The 22,545-nt window shown below is 55.6% G+C and overlaps 1 protein-coding gene and 1 pseudogene across 2 annotated transcripts; one reads left to right on the forward strand and one right to left on the reverse strand.

The window, feature by feature from the left end:
* Positions 1-1,410: 1,410 nt before the first annotated feature.
* TLE2 (TLE family member 2, transcriptional corepressor) lies at positions 1,411-22,304 on the reverse strand. 2 transcript variants are annotated; one of them, XM_070415758.1, is made up of 20 exons: positions 22,082-22,304; positions 21,912-22,009; positions 21,527-21,590; positions 20,849-20,893; positions 17,263-17,325; positions 15,881-15,955; positions 15,498-15,678; positions 15,119-15,138; positions 14,889-14,996; positions 13,077-13,121; positions 12,373-12,522; positions 10,506-10,644; positions 9,516-9,676; positions 7,940-8,016; positions 6,918-7,167; positions 6,244-6,491; positions 5,968-6,115; positions 4,028-4,178; positions 3,375-3,451; positions 1,411-1,702 (listed from the first exon to the last, which is right to left on the reverse strand). In XM_070415758.1, the coding sequence occupies exons 1-20, from the start codon at positions 22,103-22,105 to the stop codon at positions 1,595-1,597; spliced, it is 2,232 nt and encodes a 743-aa protein (XP_070271859.1). In that variant the 5' UTR covers positions 22,106-22,304; the 3' UTR covers positions 1,411-1,594. The 2 variants fall into 2 exon arrangements, with proteins under 2 accessions (XP_070271859.1, XP_070271858.1); XM_070415757.1 differs by having other exon boundaries at positions 15,498-15,681.
* Positions 17,712-18,537, forward strand: LOC139010064 (transmembrane and ubiquitin-like domain-containing protein 1 pseudogene; annotated as a pseudogene).
* Positions 22,305-22,545: the final 241 nt, after the last annotated feature.

Below are 22,545 nucleotides of genomic sequence, written 5' to 3' on the forward strand. Positions count from 1 at the left end.
TGAGCCTTGGAGTCCATATTCTCTGAGATCTGATCAAAGCCACCAACCCCTAGCCCTGGGTGGTTTGGCACAGTGGATAGAGCGCTGGCCTGTGGACTAAAGGGTCCCGGGTTCGATTCCGGCCAAGGGCATTAAAAAAAAAAAGCCACTAACCCCCACTTGGGAGGCAGGGGGGATATGGAGCATTTCCTCCCGTTCCCCTGAGCTAATCTCTCCTCATCTCACAGAGATGTTTTTCTGCCGCTTCCTGCACAATTCCAGGGATGGAGTTCTCCGTCCTTTCGAAAACGCCCTGTCTGACTAGACCAGAGCTTCTCACCCTCCCAGTGGGACTCCGATAGCACCATTTGCTCACCTGTCCTTCCAGGATAAGGCGTCCCAAACGGTGCCAACAGGTGTAGCTCCCTCCACCACAGAATTATCTTTCTCCATAAAGAATCTGCAGAAACTCCTACGTGGGGGTGGCTTTGTTTCCAGCAGGGACCCTGTCACCCTGCCATCTCCCTCCAGGAGGTCCCAGCAGCTTCCCTGCTCGGTCCCCCGCCCCTTCTACTCCATGGTCCTTGTGGCAGCCCGAGGGAGCTTCCAGAAAACCCAGATCTGATTGTCACCAGCCCTGCCTGTCTCTGGCTCCTACTTCCGTGGCTTTCTCTGCTTAAGCTCCATCTGGAGACCTAACTCCTCTTGTAGCTGAGGAGGAACCCCTGCCCCCCCCCACCCCCCACCACCCTCCTGGTTTTCACCAGGCCAAGCTCCTTCCTTACCTCTGAGTCTCTGCACATGTTGTTCCCTTTGTCTTTGGTGACCCTTCCTCCCTTACCTCTTGGCTAGGCCACCTCCTCTGGGACTGGGACTTTCGCTGTGATGATGACAGTGGTCCAGGCATCGTGTGCCAGGCCCGTAGGCGTTATCTCTGGGCCTCAAAGGAAACACGATGCCACCCCAAACAGCCACATGCTCCACTATAAACCCCAACCCTTTGTAAATGGGCAGTGTCTTGGGAAGATTCCGTTCAAAAGGCTGGACTAAAAGTGATCACGTGAAACTCTTGGGCCAGGGGTTTAAAAGCCATGTATGACTCATTGTCCTGGTATGTTGGACCCTGAAGTTACATATCGAGGTGGTGAAACCTCCACCAGCCTGGAGCCCTGAGTGTACCTGGAGTTGAGCACCAAATGCCACATGGACTTGCCCGAGAAATATCTATTGTGTTCAACCACTGAGACCTGGGGGCTGTTTGTTACATGGCACGGCTGCCCAATACAACACAGTATTTCACACATAATGAATGATCTCATCCAGATTAGGGGAAAGAAAGACACCCACACAGCTAGAAAGTGACCTTCCTTCAATAACAGCTGCCCAATTAAAGCAACAGTGCCCAATTCCCCAGCCCAGGACAGAAGGAAATTGTGACAAATACATTTATTTCCCCAAAGTCCCTCTGCCCATCTGGCCCCACGTCCAGCAGGGGAAGATGTGAGGGGCTGGCCAGAGAGCAGATGAGATCCGGCGCCCACAGGAACAACTAGAGAGGGGGGTGCTGGGGTCTCTCCTGCACACCCTCTCCCCACAAGTGCAGGAAGGGGTTCTGTCAGTAGACCACCTCATACACCGTGGCTTTCTTGTCCCCTGAGCCCGTCACGATGTACTTGTTATTCCCAGAGATGTCGCAGCTCAGCACGGAGGAGGATTCCTTGGACTGTAGGAGGGAGGAGAGAAGGCAGAGGTGAGGCATGGCTGACACTGGCTCAAGCTGCTCAAGCTCCCAGCGACCTGCACATGTTCGCAGGGAAGAGGCAAGGTGACTGGGCCCGCTGCCAGCCTCCAAGCATGAGCCTGTAGTCAAGGTGGGGCCAAGACAGGACTCAAGACAGGAGAACCCAGAGTGGGAGCCAGGAACAGGGAGGCGACACAGGTGCCAGAGAAAGGGCCTTTCTGCACAAGTGATGTCGCAGGACCTGTTATTTGGACACCAAGGGAGGTGGGACTGGAACACTGCCCTTTCCTGGGAAGCTCAGGGAGTGCGCACCGGGCAGACACCCAGCACAGCAGAGAGCCAAGCTTAGGGCACGATGACCTCCTGCAGGGCGCAGCAAACTCTCTGCTCAGGGCACAACAGTAAATCTTCAGGCTTGGCCTAAAGTCCAAATAAGTCATTAGCCATTAAATCCAGAGACTAAATAAATCAACCTCACTTGTTTTTTTTAAAAACCCTTTAAAAATGTAAAAAGCTCCTCCCGCCCACCAGGATGACTATAACACAAAAGACACAGCAGCCTTAACCAGAGCGGCTCAGTGGCTGAACACTGTCCAGGGCGCCAAAAGGTTGCTGGGTCGATTCCTGGTCAGAGCACATACCTGGGTTTCGGGTTTGATCCTCAGTCAGGGAGCGTATGGAAGGTAACCCAATCCATCTCTCTCTCTTTCTCTCTCTCTCTCTCTCTCTCTCTCTCTCTCTCAGTATGTTCTCAGGTGAGGGTTTAAAACAAACAAAAAAAGACATAATAGCAAGCCTTGCTGAGAATGGGGAGAATTTTGAACGCTCCTATGCTGCTGATAGGAATGGAAAATTTGGAAAAGTCTTGCAGTTCCATCGAAGATTAAATTATCAACAAATTCCACTCCTAGGTATATGCCCAGGAGAAATGAAAATGTGTCTGCACCAAAACATGTACATGAATGTTCACAGCAGCATGATTCACAGTCGCCAAAAGGTAGGCATAACCAAGTGTCCATTCACACAATGGAATATTACTCAGCCTTAAAAAGGAAGGAAATTAGACGCCTGCTACAAAGTAGATAAACCTTGAGGACATTATGCTCAGTGAAATAAGCCAGAGACAAAAGGTTAAATACTATATGACCTCACTCACAGGAGGTCGGTCCCTAAAGGAGTCAGTCATAGAGACGGCAGGTATAGATGGTGGCTGGGGGGGAGGGGGGGGGTGGGGGGAGGGGAGGGAGAATGGGGGAGGGGAGGGAGAATGGGGGAGGGGAGGGAGAATGGGGGAGTGGAAGAAGGTGTTCGTGTTTAATGGCATAGAATGTCAGTTTGGGAAGATGAGAAAGTTCTGGAGGTGGACGGTGGTGATGGTGGCACAACTGTGAATATACTTAATGCCACTGGAGTGTGCACTTAAAAATAGTTAAGATGGCACACTTTGTCATATTTTACCACAATGAAAAGGGAAACAGGCTGGGCAGCAATGTAGCCCGTGGGCTGCAGTCTGCGGACCCAGTGTTAGCAGCCGTCTGCGGGTGAGACGGAGCGCCCAGGAGAGCGCTTCTATTTCACCGCCAGTGCAGCCACCCCGGGGCCCTGGGCACATGGCGTCCGGCCAGGGGCTGGGCTCCAGACTGACCCCGCGTACCTGGAAAATGCTGGCACCATATGGCGTCCTCCAAGCATTGAGCAGGTTGTCCTTCCCGGTGCTCACGAACCACCGCCCTGGGGGAAGGGGGGGGGCGGTTAGAGGAGGGAGGGACTGAAGAAGCCTGGGGCTGTGGACTGCTGGCAGCGGTGGGCCTGGCCTCTCCCTTTAGGGGGACACAAGCCCCCTTAGGGAACTGAGGCTTGATCCTTCCATTTTCCAGATGGTAAAGTCAAGGCCCCAAGGCCCCAGGCCTCCATCTGATTTTCAAGAAGGGATGCCCCCAGCCCAGGGACATCTGAATCGTGATGAACCACAAATTATCTGTAGTGCAGAGGTGTTCCAATGATTTCATTTTTTTTCTTTTTCTTTTTTTTAGTATATGTGTGTCCCATGCAATATTTAGGACATACTTATACTAAAAAAAAAAATTGTTAGCGTAAGTAAATCCCATGCAATATTTGGGATGCATTAACTGCTTTTTAATATGAGTATGTCCCGTGCATTATTTGGGACATACTTATTGTAACACATTATTTGTTGTTTAAGATTCAAATTTAACTGTTTTTGTGTGTGTGGGAAGGTGTTATTTTGTGTTTTGGCAACCCTGTCCCAATGCCCTGGAGTCCCCCCCAAGCCCCAGGCAGACACACCGCAGGAGGCAAATTTCAGGGACAGCACACAGCTCTCATGAAGGTGCAGCTGGTATTTCTCTGGCTTGCGGACGTGCAAGATCTCAACATTGCTGCTCTCCATGCCCACGGCCAGCCAGTCTTGGTTGGGGCAGTGGCCCAAGGAAAAAATCTGGGAGGGAAGAGGGAAGAGGTAGGGTCAAAACCCCTGGGGACAGTGGGAGGTGCCCAGAAGAAGGGGTGGGGGAGGGGAAAGTCCAACGCTCTCCCACTGAGGCCCCTGCATGGAGTGCAGCTGGCCCAGGGCCTAGCAGCAGCAGGCAACTGCATGTCAAATCATTAATATTAATCAGCATTACACGGAACCCCGGGGCCTCACATCCATTATCTGCTTTGAACGCACAACAGCTCTGGGAGGGAGGGTGGGAGGGGTGGTGGGTGAAGCCAGGCGAGGACAGTCGCTCCCCTTGAGCAGATGGTAGAAGGGAAGCTGAGGCCAAGTCTGGCTCAAAGTCACGAAGCAAGTCCAGCAAGTCTGTGAAGGGCCAGGCCTTCCGACTCGCAGCTTGGAACTTTCCCTACTGCCAACACCTCCTTTTATTTTGATTTGAAAGGACTTGGTGGCCTCATCATTCTGTGCCCCGCCCCACACGAGGCACAGAGAGGAATAAGGCCCTGCTCCATCCTAAATCTCACAAAGTCTTACAAGTAAGACATGTTTGGAAAGAACCATAAATATATAGAGAGAAGACTGGAAGTTTTCACATGTTCTCTTCTGGCCAGATAGAATGTTCCTGCATAGAGACAGGTGCCCACGTGGAATAGGAGACACTCACCATGGAATCCCCTGATGTGTATGTAACTCATCTAAGTTTTGGAGATAGAGGATGGACAACTAACCACCTGCACCCCTCATTTCCCTGCCAAGAAAACACTCAAGCTAAAAAGAAGGTAGAACAGAAAAGGTTGGGGAACATAAAGAGTTGGGGGCTTCAAAGAGGGGGGCAAATTTGATGGGGTTTGAAGGATGAGTAGGAGTTTACCAGTTGGAGAGAGGAAGGGGAAGGCATGTCAGTCAGAGGGAGCAATAAGTAAGGAGGACTAGAGGTGTCCCAGGGCATGGTGTGTTTGAGACGAGAGAATGGAAGCCTTAAAGGACTGTGTCCTGAGCGGTGGGAGACAGGCTCTGGGGCCAGGGTATCTGAAGGCCTGTCTTTAATGGACTCTTTGCTCAGCCCTGAGAAGCCCCCTGATTCTGTCCAGCTCCTTCACCACATCGTTCAGCCTGGATTCCCACAGGGCCCTCAACAGCGACCTCTCTGTGCCCTGCTCCTATGTCAACCTCTACCTCTCCCCCAAGAGTCCTGAGGTGGGGGAGGTCAGAAGCTCTCAATAAGGTCAGAGGTTGAAGGCTGGGTGGAGGAACCAGTCATACAGGGAGAGACAAAGGAATGGGGGAATGGCTTGGCCAGAGCATCTGGGAAAATGATCTGAAGGTCTGAGCAGCCCTGCAGTGTAGTATAAATCAGCTCCTTTGTGGTTCTCTGTGTCTGTCTTGGAGAATAAAGGGGAAAGCCTTGCCCTTGCTGGTTTGGCTCAGTGGATAGAGTGTCGGCCTGGGACTGAAGGGTCCCGGGGTTCAATTCCAGTCAGCGGCACATGCCCGGATTGCTGGCTCGATCCCCAATGGGGGGTGTGCAGGAGGCAGCCGATTGATGATTCTCTCTTGTCATTAATGTTTCTATCTCTCTCTCCCTTTCCCTTCCTCTCTGAAGTCAATAAAAATATATTAAGATAAAAAAATAAAATTAAGGGGGAAGCCTGTATCTGAAGGACAAGAAAGATGGACACGGGCAGCAGGCATTTCGTTCTGCTCCGAATCTGGAAGTGGGTGCCTCGGGGAGAGGAAAAGAGGCCAGATTCCTGGAGCGTCTACCCCTCCCATTGGGCCCCTTCGGCACCTGGGAGCTGAAGTCATGCTGCTGCAGCTGGCGGCCCTCCCGCAGGTCCCAGCAACGCACGGTGTTGTCCAGGCCGCCCGTCCAGAGCCGAGTGCCATAGTCAGAAATGTCAATACAGCTGGCACCGTCTGTGTGGCCCTGGAACTGCCTGGAGGGAGAAGGGCCCGGGCATCCATCCTGGAGCTGGTGCTGCTCCAAGGCCACTCCTCTGCCCCCACAGCGCGAAAGGAAAGGAGGCGGGGGCTGGCCCAAGGTCTCACGGCAGCCCCCACCCACCTGACCATGGTCTGGTTCTGCAGGTCCCACACCACGATGTTGCCATCGCTGCAGCAGGAAAAGCAGACCTTGGCGTCGGGGCTGACCGCCAGGGCGTAGCAGGCGGGGGCTGAGGAGGTCAGCTCGGCCTTGATGCGTGGGGTGGGCGCTGCCAGGTCCCAAATGGACAAAGTACTGGCCTCACCGCCCACGATAAGGCTCCGGCCATCCGGCAGTAGCTTACAGGAACGAATGTAATTGTCCCGGTTCTGGAGGAGAGAGAAACAAGGGCGTGGGGTTGACCCCCCCTGCCCCCTGGCCTCCAAGAGCCCAGCTGAAGAAGCTGCACCCCACCTCTGGTTAGCTTGAAAGTCCTGCCCCAGGTTGGCTTGTAAGCCCCACCCATTGGGCTAGAGAAGCTCCAACCCCACAGAATTCATAGCAGTTATGAACGCTGATGTCCTTAAGCCCCGCCCCATTGGACTTCAAGCTCCGCCCCTGATAGGCCTAAGTTCTACCTATTGGCCTATAAGCTCCACCTCATTGGCCTAGAAGCCCCGCCCCTGATTTGCCTATAAACTCCACCCCATTGACTGATAATCCCTGCCCCTGCTTGGCCTGTAAGAGCCCCCCACTTCCTTGGTATATAAACCCCATACTGTTGGCCTTTGGCCGCAAGCCCCGCCCCGCCTCACCAGGCAGTCCAGCTGGGCCACTGGTGTCTTGGCGCCAGGCTGGCCCACATCCCACACCTTCACGCAGCCCTTGCCTCCCGTGTACACGTGCTGCGTGGAGCCGCTGATGGTGACCGCGCAGACCACCTCGCCGTGCGCCAGTGTGTGCAGCTGCCGCGCGTGCCGTGGGATGCCTGCACCCACTAGCGCATCGGATGGGAAGGGCACTGGTTGCATCTGCCCGTCCGCAGACACGTGGAAGGAGTAGGCCCTGGACAGAAGATGGGCATGATGCGCGCCCCAGAGGGCATGGGGAGGCCTCCCTACCCTCTCCCCGGAAGGCAGCACGGTGCCTCTGCTTGCCTGCTGCCCCGCCCCCGCCTCATTTAGGCAAGGGAACCATGGACCAAAGGGGATGTGAGAAGGTCGGTGTGGTACAAAAGGGAGAAAGGGCTCCAGATGGTGGCCTGGTGCATGGTCAACAAACACTTAGTAAATGCTTGTCCACGAAGAGGTCTTGAGTTCCAGAGAATGCTGTCCAGCAGTGGCCACCAGCCACATGTGGCAAGTTAAATGCAAGTAAACTTAAAATTTCAGTTCCCTGGACGCACTGACCACATTTCAAGCGCTCAAAAGCCACAGGAAGCTGATGGCGATCAGAGTGGACAGCAGCAGGTATAGAACGTTCCCATGACAGGAAGGTCTATGGATACGTGGTGCCAGGTCCTTCTCTGTGGGGGCCGTCATGGGCGCTGTGGGTATCGAGCAGCATCCCCACCCCGCCCACCAGAGGCTGGGAGCATTTGGCTGTGATAACCAAACACATCACCAGATAGCATCGAATGTTCTGAAACAGGGGAGCAAAATGTACCCCTGTTGAGAACCACTGGTCTACACTTTCCTGGTTACCTACCTCTCTCCAGAGAGAAGAAAGAAGGGAGAAGGGAGCTCCCATTATCTTACAGAAGAGACTTTCTGCAGGGGCATCAAGACACCCCACCCCACCATGAAATGCCCTTGGAGGGAGCGCCCCCTGTACTCACGGCTTTCCCCCAGAGATGCTGGGCAGGGAGGAAGAGATGGATGACCCCCGGAGATGTGGATGAGATTCAAAAGCCATCTGTCAAAATGCCAAAGGGGGTGTCACAGGGTAGGTGACTCAAACTCGCATATGCCCTCTCCCAGACCCTCCCTACTATAGCCCCTGTGTATCAGAGGACCCCAATGTGTTTCTTAGCCCCTCCCCAAGAAAGCATAGAGGCCCTCTCTTCTCCCATACTACAGATGGCAGAGCGGAGGCTTTCACATGAGGGAACCCCAAGATCTCTGTCCAGGGAATCCTAGAGCCCCAGAATTGTAAGGAACCTAAAGAATCTTCCATCTAGTGCTCAGAACAGGAGTCTGCAAACGACAGCCCCCTGCTTGTTTTTGTAAATGAAAGTTTTATGGGCAGACAGCCACATTCGTTCATTTATATTTTGTCTACGGTGGCTTCTGAGCTATATAAAGGCAGAGTTGGATAGTTGTGACAGAGACCAACTGGTCTGCAAAGCCAAAAATATTTACTATCTGGCCCCTTACAGAAAACATTTGCTGACTCCTTTTCTTTTTTAATATGTTTTTTATTGATTTCAGAGAGGAAGGGAGGAGAGAGATAGAAACATCAATGAGAAAGAATCATTGATTGGCTGCCTCCTGCACACCCCACACAGGAGATCAAGCCTGCAATCCAGGCATGTGCCCAGACTGGGAATCGAACCCTGATCTCCTGATTCATTGGTCAAAACTCAACCACTGAGCCACACCGGCTAGGCACTGATTCCTTTCCTATGGCATCTCTTGCAAGTGCCCACCCGGCCTCTGGCCTGGGTATCTACAGTGAAAGGCATTCTGTTGCCTCTGGAGGCACCTTGATCCCCTTGGGGAGGGCTCACTCCAGCAGTCATCTGTCCCAGTACTGCCTCTGGGGCCATGCAGACCCTGTCTGCTCCCTCCACTGCAGCTCAGGAGGCTCACGTCTCATTTCTTCAACTCCTCCTCCTGGAAACTCACTTCCAGTTCACTCCCCAGGCTAGTCCGTCCTCTGCAAGCTGCCAGAATTGTCACTGGCCCTTAAATATCCAGGCTCAGCCCAGCTGGCGGAACTCAGCGGTTGAGCATCGAGCCAGGAACCAAGAGGCCGCTGGTTCAATTTCCGGTTGGGGAACATACCCAGGTTGTGGGGCCGAGCCCCTGTGGGGGGTGCTGCCTCCTGATGATGTTTCTCTCTCATCGATGTTTCTCTCTCTCTCTCCTTCCCCCTTCCTCTCTAAAATCAATAAAAAAATTTTTTTTTTAAAAATCAAGGCTAACAACTGACAGCATCTGCCAGGAGGTTGAACGGGACCCTCCCCTTTCATGGCTGGGGCTCTCCATCCCTCTTTACTGCAGCACAATCACAGCTGCTTTTCCAGTCACGTGTGCTGATTTGTATTAAGCTTGTGGAACTACTGAGACCCTCAGATTAGCTTTCTACATGTACTTGTCAGGTCAGGGCTCCCTTCCTTTCCCCAACTCCTGTTTTCCCTCCCAGCCTCCAGCTTTTGGTCCCTGCTGACATCTCCCCCACTGGGGACTCACCATGGGGGAGCGTCCATATACCATAGAGCTACTGACTTGGGGGGACAGGTGGAGGCTGACGTAGGAGCCGGGCACAGAGAGGTCCCCATTAAGCGCACTGTGGGAGCCCAGGCTGAAGGACGCGGTGAAGGGACTGGGCAGGGCCAGAGGGCTCCTCAGGGCTGAGTGAGAAGAGACAAAGACAGGTCTTCAGACACCCTGGACCCAGATCCTGCCCCCCACTCGCCTGGGGTCAGGGCGCCAGCACTGTGACCTGCCGTTCAGGGCTCCTGTGCTCTGTTCCAGCATTCACCACACCCTGTCGTACCTCCAGGCATTTACAAATGCGGTTCCCTCTGGCTGACATGCCTTTCCCTTTCCTTCTTCAGTTTCTGAACTTCTACTCATCCCTCAAAACCTAGACGTCATGTTTAACAACATTTCAGGAACATCCCTGCGCCTCTCCAGTCCACCCTAGCCTCCGACTTTGGGTCTCTCCTTCTACCCCAGGTGTATCACACAGGGCCGGGAGTTTTGGGGTCTGGGTCTCCTTGCCACCATCTGGGAGCTCCTTGTGGGCAAGTTGCAGGGCTGTTTTCTTTCTGAGACCCCGAAACAAGCACAGGCCCAGAAGAAGAGCACCGTCATCCCCATTTTACTAACGGGGATCTGAGGCTCAGAGAGCTTGGGTCCGTTCCCCAAGGTTACCCAGCTGGCAAGTGTCCAAGGCCGGCCTCAAACCCAAGCCTTTCTGACTCTAAAGCTTGTCTTTCCAGTGCACCAGGCTGAAGCCCCTGAGTACGTCTGGGCCTCAGTTTGCCCACCTTTCAAACGAAGACAATGAGAAAACCAAGGCCCAGAGCGAGGCAGCATCCAACTCAGAGTCACGAAAAGGACCGAGGCCATGCTGGGGCTGGCATCCAATCTCCTGCCTCCCTCACCCCCTACCACTTTCTAGAACCTCCCTCCCAGCGAGGAGACCCGCTCTGGCAGGCACCAGTGGGCGCTCACCAATGCTGTCCGTGGAAGGCGTTGGCTTGGCAGCGAGCTGGCGGAGGTGACTGGCCGAGCTGGGCCCGGGTGTGGACGCATCCTGGGGCGGGGAGGAGTCGCAGGACTTGGAGGCAGGGGTGCTGGCAGGAAGGTCATTCTGGAGAGAAAAGGCAGGACAGAACATCGCCAGGCACCTGGCACCTTGCAGGCCAAGGATTTGGTCAGAGATGGATGAGAAAAAGGAACAGGTGAACCTGGTAGGCCAGGGCTCATGGGAAGTGACCACACACGGCAGTGCAGCTCTGCAGTTGCAGACACTTTTAGACAAGTACTCACCAGGAGAGGGGGCCCCACAGCTGATCCCCTAGGGGACACGTGAGTGTCTGCACACATTGGAATGCCAGGTGGGTACCTGGGCACACGCACGCACATGCATGGCAATGGGAACCAACACGCACATGCATGGTGAGAACCATGCATGCATATGATAAGGTATGCAGCGTGGATACACAGTCAGGAACACGATGTAGACAGAATGGTGCAAGGTGGGCTCTCAAGCAAGGTGACACCCAGAGGAAGAAGGGGGAGAGTCAAAGTTGGAGGCTGTCGGGGACAAGGAATGGGAAACTCCGGGAGCGGCCCGAGACACTGGAGACCACACAGCATTCTCCCAGTGAAGGAATAGCACCTGGTACTGTGGGCTTTCCTTCTCCCCATGGGGAGGGGATCCTCCTCACAGCTGTTCCTTTCACAGGAACGCTGGAGAAGAGGGGAGGCCGGACCTCCACAGGGGAGCACGCGGGCGTCTCTCCTGCCTGCCATGACCAACCTCACCTCTTAAGAGACTGATTCACAGCTTTGTCTTGTGTCCGTTACATCTTATCTTCCCATCACACAATGACATGTATTGTCACACGCACACACCCACGAGAGGGGGTGGACGGGGACAGCATGGTGACGGGGCCTCTCCATTAGAACAGAGCTGCTCCTCCCCCTCTCTGGTCTCTTGAGAAGCAAAGTGAGCCCTAACCTTGATGGTTGCCATAGCAACCTGCTGGGAGGGTAAGCCTAGAAACTGAAGCAATCTCCCAAGTAAGTTCAGGGCAAGGGTCTAGGGGAGACCTGGGGGAGGGAGAGGGACAAATAGAGCTGAATTAAGAATTCCTTGGGGGTGCCTGGTGGGGTAGCTCAGTTGGTGAGAGCAGCTTCCTGAGACACCAAGGTGGCAGGTTCGATCCCTGGCCAGGGCACAAACACAAATCAACCAGTGAATGCCTAAGTAAGTGGAACAACAAATTGCTATTTCTCTCTCTCTCTCTCATCAGTCAATAAAAATGTTTTTGAAAATTCCCCCCAGAGGTGTATGTAATCTTAGGCAGTCCTATACTGGCATTAAACCTGGGAGAGGCAAGGAGAAAGTTGTTCTGATGTGGATTCTGGTTCCTGGTGGGGACAGCATTTGAGGTTGGGGCTGGTGTGACTTCATTGCCTCTCAAAGGCCTTACCACTCGCAGGGCTGAAGTCTGCCTTGTGGCTGGTCCATTCTACAGTCTCACTGTTTATTTTCAGAGCATTTCCTATTTATTGCAAGCGATACCTGACTCTCCCATAAGATGGTGAGTTGCCTCTTAATATGTATTTACAAAGTTTACTTACAATGTTGCCTTTTAACATTTATTTAGGTGCAACAGAATGAGTCCACTTGAAAAAAAAAGTACCTAAATAGGGTAGAGGGGGCTTTAGGAAGGTGGCCAAATAATCTGGAGGGGAATGCTGGACACACCAGTCTGGCCAATTTTTCCTCTCCTCGTGTCAAATGGGTAGTATCTGTTTCCAGGCCCTCAGGGTGAACAAAGTGAGTTTCAAGGCTTCCCCTACTTCTTACCAGAACGAGCTCCTTGGTTCTGGGGAGCGGTGAGCTGAGGCTGGAGGCCAAGGAGGCTGGGCTTTCCACAAGGTCCCGACGGGCAGGGACGCAGATGGGCGCCTTTCCACATGGGGTGGTAGTTGGGCTGGGGGGCTCAGAGGGTTGGTCCTAAGTTTGAGGTGATGTTGAGTGGGTGAGAAAGAGAGCCTCTCTCTTTACCCCTCCTGAGCCCAACCCCAACCTCTAGACAGGGCACCTGCAACCCACCTTGGGAGGATTGTGAAACCTCCTTGTGCCTCAGTTTACTCATCTGTAAAAGGGTTTAATGTTGGGACCTACTCTAGAAGCACAAACAGCCAGGACTTATAAAGGCTTGGTTTTGTTTTCCCCACTGGACAGATGGGGAAAGAAGCAGCCAGGAAAGGGGGAACACCCCTCCAAAGTCACACAGTGAGCCAGTGCTCGAAGCCACTTCTGCAGTCCATCTTCAGTGTGCCCTGGGCCTCAGTTTCCCCACTGTGCTATGGAGAAGATGTCCACCTGAAGTGACCGATAACCCCTACTTCCCTTGGCCCCAGCCATCCCACAGAGAGGGGACCAGTAATTCCATGCCCTCTGCCCCCCTCCCCCACCCCAATTCCAAAACCCACCACTTGCTCTGTGTCCAGACCTAGTTCCCTGCCTCTGAGTCCTGGAGTCGAAGAGTCAGAACCTCAACTCACCTCATCCACCACCAGGTTATAGTCACTCTTGTCCTCGTCGCTCTCCTGGGGGGACATGGAGAGAGAGCTCACCCTGCCAGGCCCCTGCCTCCACACCCCCTTCCGTCACTCGGGAAGGGGAGCATGCATCCAGCAGGCCCTGGCTTGGATAGGAATTCTGAGCTATAGCAGCCCATTGGCTTGGTTCAGAGGCAAAGATGCATTTGCTCAGTGCAAGGGAGGGTTTGAGGTAAGGGGGTGAAGGGAGTGGGTCTCTCCTAGAGAAGGATGAGGGAAATAGTGCTGAATGCCCAAGACCTGTGGTGTTGCCGTTTATTTCCGTGCAACAGAATGACTCCTGAGTGACTCCCAATCCTCCTTGACCTCAGTTTCCTCCTCTGTGCAATGGGAGGAGAGCCAGAAACCAGGAATATCCATACTTCCTTCTCACTCATCCATCTGTGCCCCATCCCCATGGCCCCAGCACAGACCTCGTCCCCTCCTCGGTCTCCTGGCCTGCAACCTTGCCTCTTCCAAGTAGCCTTCCAAGCTAGCCCCAGAGAGATGTTCTTAAAACCTGTTCCCGCCCTAACTGGTTTGGCTCAGTGGATAGAGTGTCGGCCTGCGGACTCAAGGGTCCCAGGTTCGATTCTGGTCAAGGGCATGTACCTTGGTTGCAGGCACATCCCCAGTAGGGAGTGTGCAGGAGGCAGCTGATCGATGTTTCTCTCTCATCGATGTTTCTAACTCTCTATCCCTCTCCCTTCCTCTCTGTAAAAAGTCAATTTAAAAAAACAAACAAACCTGTTCCCACATCTGCTCTATATCCTCATAGGGCTCCCCATGGCCCCCGGAAAACACATGTTGGGCTGCCCTCTGGTTTGGCTAGAACCCAAGGGAAGACCAAAGGTTGCAGCCTGAAGGCCACAGCCCAGCGGGTGGGTTTTCTTTGACCTCCTAATGTCCAGTTTTCTTCTTTAACACAAAACTAGGCCCTAGCCGGTTTGACCCAGTGGATAGAGCTTTGTCCTGCGGACCAAAGGGTCCCAGGTTCTATTCCTGTCAAGGGCACATACCTCGGTTGCAGGCTCCTCCCTGGCCCAGACCCTGGTTGGGACTCAACCTGGTGCAGGAGGCAACCAATCGATATGCTTCTCTCACATCAATATTTCTCTCTGTCTTTCCCTCTCTCTTCAACTTTCTCTAAAAATCAATGGAAAAATATCCTCCGGTGAGGATTAAAAAAAAAAAAAGATTAAAGGCTTCTTTTAAAAAAAGATTAAAAGCTTCTCTGAGAAAGAGTGGCCGACACTGGGCTCAGTAGTCAGCCAGGACCAAGTCACAGCTGCCCCTCTAGGTGGGACAAATGCCCCCCATCTGGCCGCTGTCCCAAGCCTCACTTTCAACATGACCCCTGGGGCACTAGAGCTTGAAACTACAGGAGCAGCAATTGCTCTGACAATGAGAGAGGAGGTCCTAGCCCTCCAGGAGGGGGTCAGGGGCAGCTCCCTGCAGAAGAGTACAGTGATTTTTGTGCCTGAGAGGCAGAGGGGAAGAGGTTCTGGGGGTAGGGAACAGCTAGAGCAGAAGCCAGGAGGTGGGAAAATAGTGCATGGTTCAGAGGCTACAGGGACTTAAGCGACTAAAGGATTAAGCCTGACTCCACAGGGTCTCTTCTGATTGGCCAGTGTCCAGTGAGCAATGGGGAGCTATGGAAGGCTCTGGAGTGAGAGTCATGGGCAGAACTGGGCTCTGGAAGGCTCCAAGGGGTGGGGCTTGGGGCAGGTCAAGGCCACGCATGCCCACCCCAGTCTTCCTCTCGCCCCCACTCACATAAGGTCCCGACAGATCTTTTTCCTCAGCTTGCTGCTTCCCGTTGCCGCCCAGGCCGCCTGGTCGCTCTTCTTCCACCACGCTCTCAGGGGGCGAGGGGGATGCACTCTGCAGAGAGAGGAGCCAGGCAGGAAGAAGATCAGGGTCCCGGGCCCCCATCCTGCATCCCCCCACGAATACAAAGCAAATGTTATATAAGAGGGCACGTCCCCGGATAACCCTCCACTTACCCTGCTCGGAGCTCTCTCCACTGGCGGGTTGGGGGCCAAGGAGAGAGAGAGAAGGAAAAAGAAGGAGGGGTTCATCTCCCATGGTACCAGACATGGCACAGCCCTCTGCAGTGTATAAATCCCTCTTCCCAGCTCAGACTCTCCCTTCTCCTGCCAACACCACTGCAGAGTGGGTTATCCCTTCCACATACCAGTCAGATAAATGCCCAGAGAGGCTTAGTAACTTGCCCAAGGACACACAGTCAGTTGGAAGGAAAGGGGCCCTGCAGCCCCCTCACACTTATGTGAGTTTGATGCTCTGGGCAGGGTGGTCTGCCAGTCCTCCCCCCAACCACCACAACCCACCCCTGGCCAATGCTACCCTGCCCCCTCCACTTACCTCTGGACCCCTCGGCCTCCACACCTGCCCGGTCCTCCTTCGTAGCCGCGGCCAGCTGAGCCTGGGCAGCCAGTGCTCCGGACAGGGCCAGCAGCCCCGTGGCACTGCCACCCACCAGCCCAGATGGGCGAGGAGTGAGGGGCACAGGGGGGATGTGGTGGGACAGTGGCTGGAGCTGCTGCTGCTAGAGAGGAGGAGGGGTGGGCCAGGGGCAGGTGGGGTGTTCGGGTGCCCAGTAATACCCCTGGCCCAAGAGGTTGCGGAGTGGGGACAAGGTCCACCAAGACCAGCTGCCCACACAGCACCCCCAACTTTAGCACCTACTGGTGCAGGGACCTGGGGTAGGGTCTCCCCAGGACAGGGCAGGGGCCAGGATGACTCACCCCAATGAGGCTGTTCAGCTCCCCCACAGTCACCTGCTTGGCACGCTCCATGGCCTGTAGCACCTGCTGTTGATGCTGGGAGGTGGGGGGACATGGAAAAGGGGTGCTCAGAACCCCCTGACCGCTTGGAAACCCCACCTGCCCAGGCAATTCCCTCTGTGGCCCGCTCTCCTCTCCCACCCTCACCCATGGCATTTGCTTTTTCTCCTCTATCTGTCTCTTCTTTTTTAAAAAAAATATCATGAAATAGAGAAAAAGAAACAAAGCATATAAATGCAATTAATACTAATAATTATAAATCGGAGCTTATAAAGTGGGGTCTCCCCTCGGCACTGCTGACGTGGGGGCCGGACCATTCTCTGGGGGCCGCCCCGGACACTGTGGAGTACTGAGCAGCATCCCTGACCCTGCCCCCTCAATGCCAGGAGCCCCTCCAGGGCCAGCCACCGGTGTCCCCGACATTGCCCCGTGTCCCTGGGGCCCGATCACCTCCAGTAAAGAACCACTGTAGACGTCAGCACCGACAGACCAACCACCCAGGTCGGAAAATACACCCTGGCAGCCCCTAGGAGGCCCCACGCACCCCGCCCTCTTGTCCGGCCTCTGTTCCCTCCCCTCCCCTTCCCACAAGAACTCTCTTGTTTTCTGTATAACGTTCCCACCTACGGCTGCCTTCCCAAATCTGCCTGAATTGGTCCACGTGGAACCATTGCATGTCTCAATCTCTGTGTTCTCTTTTGTGTCTGACTTCCTTCACTCAGCATGGTGTGTGCAGCCTTATCCATGATGTGGCCGGGGGCTGTGCAGTGTTCAGCGTGCAGTGCAGTAGAACTGTCTGTGGTGCGGTGATTAAATGTTCTCTATGTGTGCTGCTGGATACAGAAACCATTGGCCACGTGTAGCCACTGAACACTTGAAGTGTGGCCGGTGCAACTTCCATTGTTTTCCTCTCTGTCTCTATGAGTTTGACTCCCCTAGGGGCCTCCTCTGAGTGGAATCCCACGGTATGTGTCCTTCTGCGTCTGGCTTCTTTTACTGCGTGTAATGTAAGGGCTAACTTTTATTGGGAGCTCACTAAGCACCCAGCATCATCCTCAACACCCTTCTCAACTTCACCACAGAGGCACAGAGAGGACAAGCAACTTGCCCAAGGCCACAGCACGCAGCCGGAACTCGGACCCTGGTGCAGGGCTGGAGCCCCACTCCTCCCTCCCCCTCAGCCAGCCCACCTTCCATCCCTGAAGCCCATGCCCCAGCCCGTGCCCTGACCCCTAAGCCACTGCAGAAACACTGCCTGCGGCATCGGCATCGCATCGGCATCCAACCCTGCCCACCCCCTCCGTCGTCTCCCAGCTTCCTCCCGCCGCCACAGGCCCACTCACCTCCTGCGTCAGGAACGGGACAATCTGAGCACAGATGCCACTGAGGCGCTTCACAATCTCGGCCTGGCAGGAAGCAATTGGGAGGGGCTTGGAGGGGGAGCCTCCACTGGGAGGCCCAGGTTTGAGCCCTGGCTGACCCCATGTCCCTCTCTGGGGCTGCAGCCCGGTAGAGATCCTGGCACCACCCTCAGGGCAGGGCATTGTGATGGGATAGAACAAGTAGGCATTTGCTCTCTGTGCCTAGTTCCTGGCATAGAGCTCCTAAACCCTTGGGATTTCTGAGGGAAGCGGGTATCTTTGGTTATCTGTAATAAGCCCCTTTCAACCGCACCTGAGTTTATTAAAGGGTTGCAACTTTTAGCCCCACCCCCTGACCTCCAGGGTGGGGAGAAAGCCTAGGATTGAGCCAGTCACCACTGGCCAATGCTCTGATCAATCCTGCCTGTGGAATGAGGCCTCTAGGCAGCAGGGGAGTGGGTACTTTCAGGCGCCTCCGGCCCAGAGGTGCCCAAGGGTCTGCTTTGGAGCTGGCCAAGCCGGGCACTGCCCTGGCTGAAGGGGTGGGTGATGAGATGAGTGGTCGGGGTGCCTGCCTGCCTTCTGCTGTGGGCTCTTGCCTGGGTCTCAACACACACCTCAGAGGGCGCTGACCCCAACCCAGGCGTCAGGGACGCCAACACCGGCACAGCACAGCGAAGCAATGGCGGCCACCAACAGCAATCAGAGAGGAGGCCCCAGGAGCCAAGACCTCCAGCCGGAGACACAGGTCAGGCCGCACAGCCAGAGCCTGGCACGGGCCTCCCAGCAACTCTGCGGCTCCTGGGCCACCCCTCCCCCCAGGAGCCCCTAGTACTACTGCTGAAACGCCTCAGTGGTTTTAAGCAGATGGCCAGGGCCTGGCCCCATGGCACCACTGGCTCCCGGAAAAGGACCCAGTTTCCCAGCTGGGAGCAATAGGCACAACTCATTCACCAAGGGCAACTGCTGGGAGACGACACCCAGACCCTGGGCAGCCTTCACCTCCCTCCCAACTGTGTTCTCAACCTCCACGGTCCACATGGGCTGGCCCCCAAGCCCCCTCTGCCCCCCAGGGTCAGAGCCAGGCCTCAGCAGGCTGGAAATGGGCAGCCTGCTGCCCTGCTCCTGCTGTGATACTACCAGACCCAGGACCCCCCTTCCTCCCCGTGCCCGCCGCTCTGGGTCCGGTTGGCTTCACCCTGCTCCCGTCTCCTGGCCTCTGCCATGTACCCCGCAGGCGCTTGGCAGTATGGCTGACCCCTCCGGACCTCGCTCTGCAGGACAAGGTGGGAGCTGCCGTCTGCCCAAGCGCAGTTCTCTGGCCTGCCTCTTCCCGCTACCCTCAGGGGCAGCCCCTCCCTGTCCCTCCATGGCTCTGAGCCATCACTCAGGGTTGCTGGCCCTCAGCCCCCACTGACGGTGGGCTCCTCCTCCAGGGACAGGCAGCTGCTGTCCTTTCTTGGCCTTGGGCAGAGTGGGTCCCACCCCTGGGCCCAGCTTAGTGTTCTGCCTGAGGACCCAGCACCTCCAGTCTCTAATTGCTCGTTGGGCTGAGTTGGGGACCCAGGGATCCCTGGAACACGTGCAGGTTAAAAACTCTGATGTTTTTTTCTTCCTCACCCAAGGATATGCTTTTTTAAAATTTTTTATTTGATAAAGAGGGGGAGAAAGAGAGAGAGAGAGAGAGAGAGAGAGAGAGAGAAAGAGAGAGAGAGAAACATCGATCAGTTGCCTCCCATAAGTGCCCTGACCGGGAATTGAACCCACCATCTTTTGGTGTACTGGATGATGCTCCAACCAACTGAGCCACAGTGGCTAGGAAAAGCTTTGAAGTTTTTAAAAAGAAAAAAACAAACTCTATAATACAGGGTATAGAGAGCTTTCGGGTGAGTGAGCACACAGAGGTGCTGGGAGGGTGGTGCCCTGGGGAGGGCCTGGAAGCTTCTAGCCCTTTCCCCATACCTTACCCTCTGCATCTGTCCATCCAGCTGTTCCTGAGTTATAACCTTTATAATGAACACCTAATAGTAAGTAAGAGCTTTCCTAGTTCTGTGAGCCATTTTAGCAAATTATTGAACCCATGGAAGGAGTAGTGGGAACCACCCCCCCCCCCAACAATTTATAGCCAATTGGTAATGGTGGCCCAGACTTGCAATTGGTGTCTGAAGAGGGGACCGAGCCCTGAGCCTGTGGGGTCTGCACTAACTCTGGGCAGAGAGTGTCAGGATGGAGCTGAACTGCAGGACATCCCGCTGGTGTTGAAGTTGGAGAATCGGTCGGTGTGGGGGAAACCCACACTTCGTGTTGGAAATACAGAGCAGACAGAAAACAGGGGGGGCTTTACTTGTAGGATTCATCTGGGACCAGGTCTGGGCTGGGGGTGCCTCATTAAGACTGAACAGAGGGGACTCCTTGTGGATGGGGAAGGGGTGGCTATGGCATATCCAAGGGCGTGTGCAGTCAGCCTGTGCTTTCCGTCTGCCTAGGTTACAGGGATGCCATGTGCTGTGTGTCAGGGGTGGGAGTGTTCCCAGGCCTGAGTCCTACCCTGTGCCTGCCACCCCATAAGGGGGTCTATTTCATACACCTCTGGGGCCACATCATGCTCCAGAAAGACACTTTCTCTCCCACCCACCCCAGAACCAGCAGAGTCCACACATACCTGAGAAAGCATGCCAGGGCAGACACCCCCAGCACCCTACATTCCTAGCCCACCTACTCAGAAGACCCAGTAACTCTAATATTCTGATGGACAGAATCTAAGATTCCATCCACCTCAGAATCTCCATCCTATTAGAAGCCATCAAAGAACTCTCAGTTCAGGCTCAGGATCTTGGGGTTAATCTTGGACAACTGAAGTCAATTTCAGAACCTTTGGTTCTAACTCAGAACCTTGAGATCACTCTTAGAAGTGTAGGCCAGTCTCAGAACCTCAGAGCACTACAGTCCATCTCAGACCCTTCGAAACGGCAAACGAAGCCCAGACCAAGTAACTCAGTTGGTTAGATATGTCAAACTTGTGGGTTCGATTCTGGGTTCAATTCCCGGGCAGGGCACATACAGGAAGCAACCAATGAATGCATAAATAAGTGGAACAACAAATCAATGCCTCTCCCCCCGCCCCCCCCACCTCTCTCTCCCCCTTTCTCTCTCTCAGACCCTCAGGATCCATCTCCAAACCTCAGATTCTCCAGGCTGAAAGGGACCTCCGAGACTGCCCATCTGGCCCCCTCCCAAGACAGAAGTCACATCCACAGCCTCCTGGGCTTGCTGCTGACCTCAGCTATGAGCCCTCCCCGACTGGGATGCCTGGCTCCGCTCACCACTCCCATCTCTGCTGGGTAACGTCTCCAGAGGCTGGACAAAGTTTCCAGAAGTTCAGAATCATTTTTCTATCCTGAGGCTAAAACCTGGCCCCCTGGTCCCAGAGATTTCAGGTTAAGACCCCTGTTCCCTGAATCTGCCTTGTCCCAGACTGCCCTGGAGCTATCCCTCCCTAGAGCTATCCCTCCCACAGCTTCCTGACCCCACTCTTCCTGCTGAACACCTTTATGCCCAACACAGTTACCTGCTTATGCATTTCAACGTTGAGCCCGTAGGACATCTCATAGTACTGCAAAGGAAAAGCCAGTGGAATGTCCACGGTGTGCTGGGTGTCTCTGGGTCTTCCAGGAGCCCCCAGGCTGGGGGATCACAGCAGGACACAGATCATCCAGACCCATGGGACCCCCTAGAGCAGGGGTTCTCAACCTTCCTAATGCCGCGACCCTTTAATACAGTTCCTCATGTTGTGGTGACCCCCAATTTCATTGTTACAAATTGAACATAATTAAAGCATAGGGGTTAATCACAAAAAACAATATGTCATTATATATGTGTTTTCTGATGGTCTTAGGCGACCCCTGTGAAAGGGGTCTCGACCCACAGGTTGGTGACCCACAGGTTGAGAACCGCTGCCCTAGAGGGAAGCAGGGCCCCCTCCACTCCCTCCAGGGGGGTGGGGCAGGTGGTGGTGCCCAAAGACGCTGACCCCTGGGAGATGCCCATGAGAACAGGGGACACCCTTGTCTTACCCTTGTGAGGGTCCCTGGAGGAACAGCCTGCAATCCCAACCAGCCCACTTTACAGGTAGGGAAAACGAGACCCCGAGAAGGGCAGGGATGGACCCCAGAACGGCACAGGGAGTCCGGGTTCACACCCCCAGCCCTGCTCCCCACTCCCCCCACCTGGAATGCCAACCCCTCACCATGACATAATGTCGCTGCATTTCAGTCTTCTCACTGGCCAGCTTCTCACATTCCAGCTTGAGGCTGGGGAGGAGACAGGGCATGGGGGCCCCACTCTCCCCGCCTCCCCCAAGGGAGACCTCCCCGCGCACCCCATCTGGGCCGGTTTCAAAGTGATGGGTTTCACGCAGCCCTCCCCACTTCCTGATACCACCCCGTCCCCGCACCCCGTCCCAGCCCTTCCCAGGCCCAAATGCCCCAACACCGAGGGTCCCCCTCCACCTCCCCTGCGCTTCCCGGTGGAAGGCCTGGCCCCGCCCCTTGGCCCCTTGGCCCCGCCCCTTCCCCCCGCTCCCAGGTGAGCGGGCGGGTGAACTCCGGGTCCCCGCGGGGCCCCCCCCTCACCTGTGGTACTGCGCCTGGAGGAACTGGAATTCCTCTTTGATGCGGTCGCAGATCTCCAAGATCGAGAACTTGAAGGGCTGGCCGGACTGAAGCGGGGTCTGGGGGGGACACCGGGGATGAGTTCCCGGGCGCCCGGGACCCCCACCCCCGCAGCCCGGGACCCCACTCACCGGGTGCCTTCCCTGGGGGTACATCCTGCCGATGCGGGGAGCCCACCTCGCGCCGGAGTGTGACAATGTGATGGGGAGGGGGGTGGAGGGGGGGCGGGGGGCTTCCTGGAGAGAGAAGCGGGGCTGGGGCAGCGCGGGGCAGGGGACCCCGGAGTCCCCGCGCCCCCCGAGCTGGCGCGAGGGGTAGCGGGGACGGAGGCGCGCGCGAGGCCCTCCCTCGGGCGGGGGCGCGGGGCGCGGGCGGCGGGCGGCGGGCGGGGAAGGTCGGCGAGCCGCGGCCGGTGTCGGAGGCGCGGGCGGCGGGCCGCGAACGGAGCCGCCTCCCTCCGGCGGGGCTCGGCCGGGAGCCGCGGGCAGAGCCGCCTTAAGGTGGCGCCGCCGTCCCCCGGGCCCGCCCACCCGGCCCGCCGGCCCCCACCCCGCGCCCTCCCCACCTCGAGCCCACCCCCTCCCTGCGGCCGGTG

This window comes from Myotis yumanensis, unplaced genomic scaffold, assembly GCF_028538775.1.
Source record: "Myotis yumanensis isolate MYYU_CA2020_CCGP unplaced genomic scaffold, mMyoYum1.0.hap1 SCAF_5, whole genome shotgun sequence".
NCBI classification, from domain to species: Eukaryota; Metazoa; Chordata; class Mammalia; order Chiroptera; family Vespertilionidae; genus Myotis; species Myotis yumanensis.